This window comes from Oryx dammah, unplaced genomic scaffold (genome assembly GCF_014754425.2).
Source record: "Oryx dammah isolate SB20612 unplaced genomic scaffold, SCBI_Odam_1.1 HiC_scaffold_29, whole genome shotgun sequence".
Lineage (NCBI taxonomy): Eukaryota > Metazoa > Chordata > Mammalia > Artiodactyla > Bovidae > Oryx > Oryx dammah.
In genome coordinates this window covers 82898256-82901298 of record NW_024070213.1, presented here as the reverse complement: position 1 = coordinate 82901298, position 3043 = coordinate 82898256, and the positions used below count along the sequence as shown (strand labels likewise).

The 3043-nt window shown below is 59.9% G+C and overlaps 1 protein-coding gene across 1 annotated transcript in view; it reads right to left on the bottom strand.

Annotated features, from left to right (window-relative positions):
• ARID2 (AT-rich interaction domain 2) overlaps positions 1–887 on the bottom strand; it is a 202103-nt gene extending 201216 nt beyond the window's left edge. Inside the window, exons 1-2 of the mRNA XM_040233815.1 lie at positions 454–887; positions 246–339 (exon numbers count right to left, since the gene is read on the bottom strand). Coding sequence (XP_040089749.1) covers positions 246–339; positions 454–545 — 186 coding nt within the window. The 5' untranslated portion in view covers positions 546–887. The remainder of the gene's footprint in view (positions 1–245; positions 340–453) is intronic.
• Between the last annotated feature and the right edge of the window lie 2156 nt (positions 888–3043).

Sequence of the window (3043 nt, the reverse complement as noted above, 5' to 3'; positions counted from 1 at the left end):
GGGCAGGGCGCGAGCCGGCGCCGGGCCGCCCGCCCGCCGAGCCCCGCGCCCGCCGCGCGCACGCGAGCCACCAGGCCAAAAACAGCCCCGCCGCCGTCCGCCTCCGTGCCACCGGCTGGGAGCGAAAAGAACGCCTCTGGCCCCCGCAGGCCACCCCCCCGGCCCCGAGCGCCCACTCCGGGGTCAAAGGAGACTTTTTGGAGGAGGCCAGCGAGAGGGAAATACAAATTAAAACTTCCACTCACCTTCGCGAATCCGCCTAAAGTAGTGACTCTGGTGTAGAGACCGTGAAGATCCAGCTCCTTCCCACCCACCGCAGGGATTTTTTTAAAAGGCGACCTGCGGGAGAGAGAAAGCCCCGCACTTGTCAGCCGGGACCCCGCGGCGGCCCGAGCGGGAGAGCCCCGTTCGCCCCGGCTCGCCCCGGCGCTGCCCCCCCGGTTCTGCTCTCACCCTCTGCTGTGGTGGAACTGCCGCAGCTCGTCCAGGAAAGCGAGTCCCTTTCTCCGCTCGTCCGGAGGCGCCTTCCCCGTCGAGTTTGCCATTATTTTTTCAAAGGAGGTTTTAAAAAAACCCAGATCGGTGTTTTAAAAGCGCCCCCCGCTCCCAGCGCTTCCTACCAGAGCCCGGAGCCCATTCCTCGGCCGGCGGCGGCGGGGCTCAGTCATGGGCCGGCGGTGGCGGCGGCGGCGGCGGCGGCGGCGGCGGCGGCGGCGGCGCAGGGAGGGAGGGAGGGAGGGAGGGGGAGGAGGAGGAGGAGGGGAAGGAGGGAGCAGGAGGCCAGGGGGAGAAGAGGGAAGGAGGGAGGGGAATTTCTAAAAAAGTTTAAAGAAATCGGAGCGAAACTAGAGGGGCAGGCGACTGCCGGATCCGCGCGAAGCCGCGGGGCGAGCGCGGCCCCCACCCCTTCCTTCCCTCCCTCCCGCGGCCCGGCTCTCGCCCGCCTCTCAGCGCCGCCGGCTCAGGCGGCTCGGCCCGGAGACGCGATTCAACATGGTGCTGCTGCCGGGGGCGCGCGAGCGGGCGAGGGGAAAGGCGAGCCGACGGTGAGGGGCCGGGGTGGCCGGAGGCCCGGGAGTTTCGGCGGCCGCGGCGGCGGCGGCGGCGGGGCTGGGGCAGGCGGGGCTGGGGGTGGGGAGGGGGAGGTCTGTGTGGTGGTTTGTGGAAAGCGGGGTGACAGCGTGTATTCCGGCCGCAGCTCCGCGGGGCCCTCGCACACATTCACGCGCGGCCTCGCGGCCGGGGCGTCCCCGGGCAGAAGGCACCGGCGGCAGCCGAGCCGCTGCGCGCCACCCGCCCGCTTCCCTCCCCGCCAGCCTCCCTCTCTGCCGCCTCCAGCGTCGCCGCCACGGCCGGGCAGCCAGAGCCGCACAGCGACCCCCGAGGGCCGGCCGCGGCACTGCGCCTGACTCCACACCGCCCCGGCAGCTCCTCGCGGGGAACAATAGACTCGGCTCGCCGGGCTTAGGGTTCATCTGCAATGTGCCGCACATTTCACACGCACACAAAGCCGGCGGAAAGCGGGGAGGCGCGGGGAAACGGCCACTACCGGTTGTTCCAGGGTTAGGGGTGGAGGCGATGTTCGCGTCCCCGGCCCGGCAGTTGGAAGGGCCGCCTTGGAGTCCCCGCCCGTCCGACAGAATTGGTGTGGAGCTCGGGAGGGAAAGGAAGCCCAGAGGGGAAGCTCCTCACGCTAGCTTCATTCACTGATCGGAATAAAGTCAACCTGTCACCTTTTTTTTTTTTTAAGGTCTAAAAGAATCGGCTTTTCTGAGCTTTGTGGTGATAGTAAGGGGGGGCCTGGTTAGCACATTTTCCATGACTTACCCACAAACTAACTTTAGCAAACTGTAAATTAAACACAATGTGAACTGTCTGTCCTAGTTCTATGGAAATGGAATCATGCTCTTAATTCATCTTGACTTTGGTTGGTTTCATTTCTCAAACTAGATTATTCTGTGCAGTTATGCAAACAGTAATTAAACTGAGAAGCAATCTTTTGAACTTGGACAATAACGTTTATATTTTTATATTAAGGTATGTTATAGTTGGCTTAAAACATATTGAATAAAATCTTATGTTTTTGCCTTTTCTCAAATGTCTTAATACGATCCCGGCTTAAAATATTTTTGAAGCTCAAAAAAAGAGGCTGTTCAAATGGGAGACGTAACATCTCAACAAATACTACCATAAGTTTGTATCTACAAGGGGTATTGGGGTCAGCCGTTTGCTGCAAATGTTAATTAAGCTTCAAGAATTGTGAAGCATATTATTATTCCCATTTCCGCGATGGCCACAACGGGCAAAGTCACCGACACCCAAGGTCACATTCTAGTAAAGGGTTGGATGGGTTATTTCAGGTAGTGATTCCCATGAGAACATTTATTTGGTAGTGAAAAGAATTATGTAATATAGTCCAGCCACGCTTCCGGTGCTCACTCTAGGAAACGGATTATTTCTCAAGAAAAGTTTGCCTCTTAAACGGGGTTGGAATAAGGCTATGGCTAGGAAGTTCCTGACACCCAAGGGCCAGTAAGTGTCTCGGAAGCCAGTGAGGGGCGGAGACGAGGCCGGGGGAGTGGAGAAGCGAAGCCCAGGCTGGAGGCGAGGGGGGGCGGGGCAGAAGGGAGACCAGGTCATCCGTCCCTTCCCCCACCAGTCCTCTTAGGGGTGGTGGAGATATGGGCCGCAGAGCTGCGAGTCCCGAGCTGTGCGGATTCCCTAAACGCCGCACTTGCGCACAGCCCCTTACGTAACTGTCAGCGCCGGGGATTCCCTAGAGGGGGTCATTCTATTCAACCATTACACACACCCGGGGCTCCTGCCGCCGCGCCGCCGCCTCACAAAATGGCGGCGCCCATAGAGGAGACAGCGGCCGCCTCCTCGGCCCCATTTTGTGGGAGGCGAGAGATCTGTTAGCATGGAATACCTCCGCTAAGGATGCATCTGAGTTTGGAAATCCTGCTTAAGGGATGGAGCCGAGAGGATCTGCTTCGACGGAAAATGTCAGCGACTTCTAGCACCTCCACGCTTTTTCACTTTT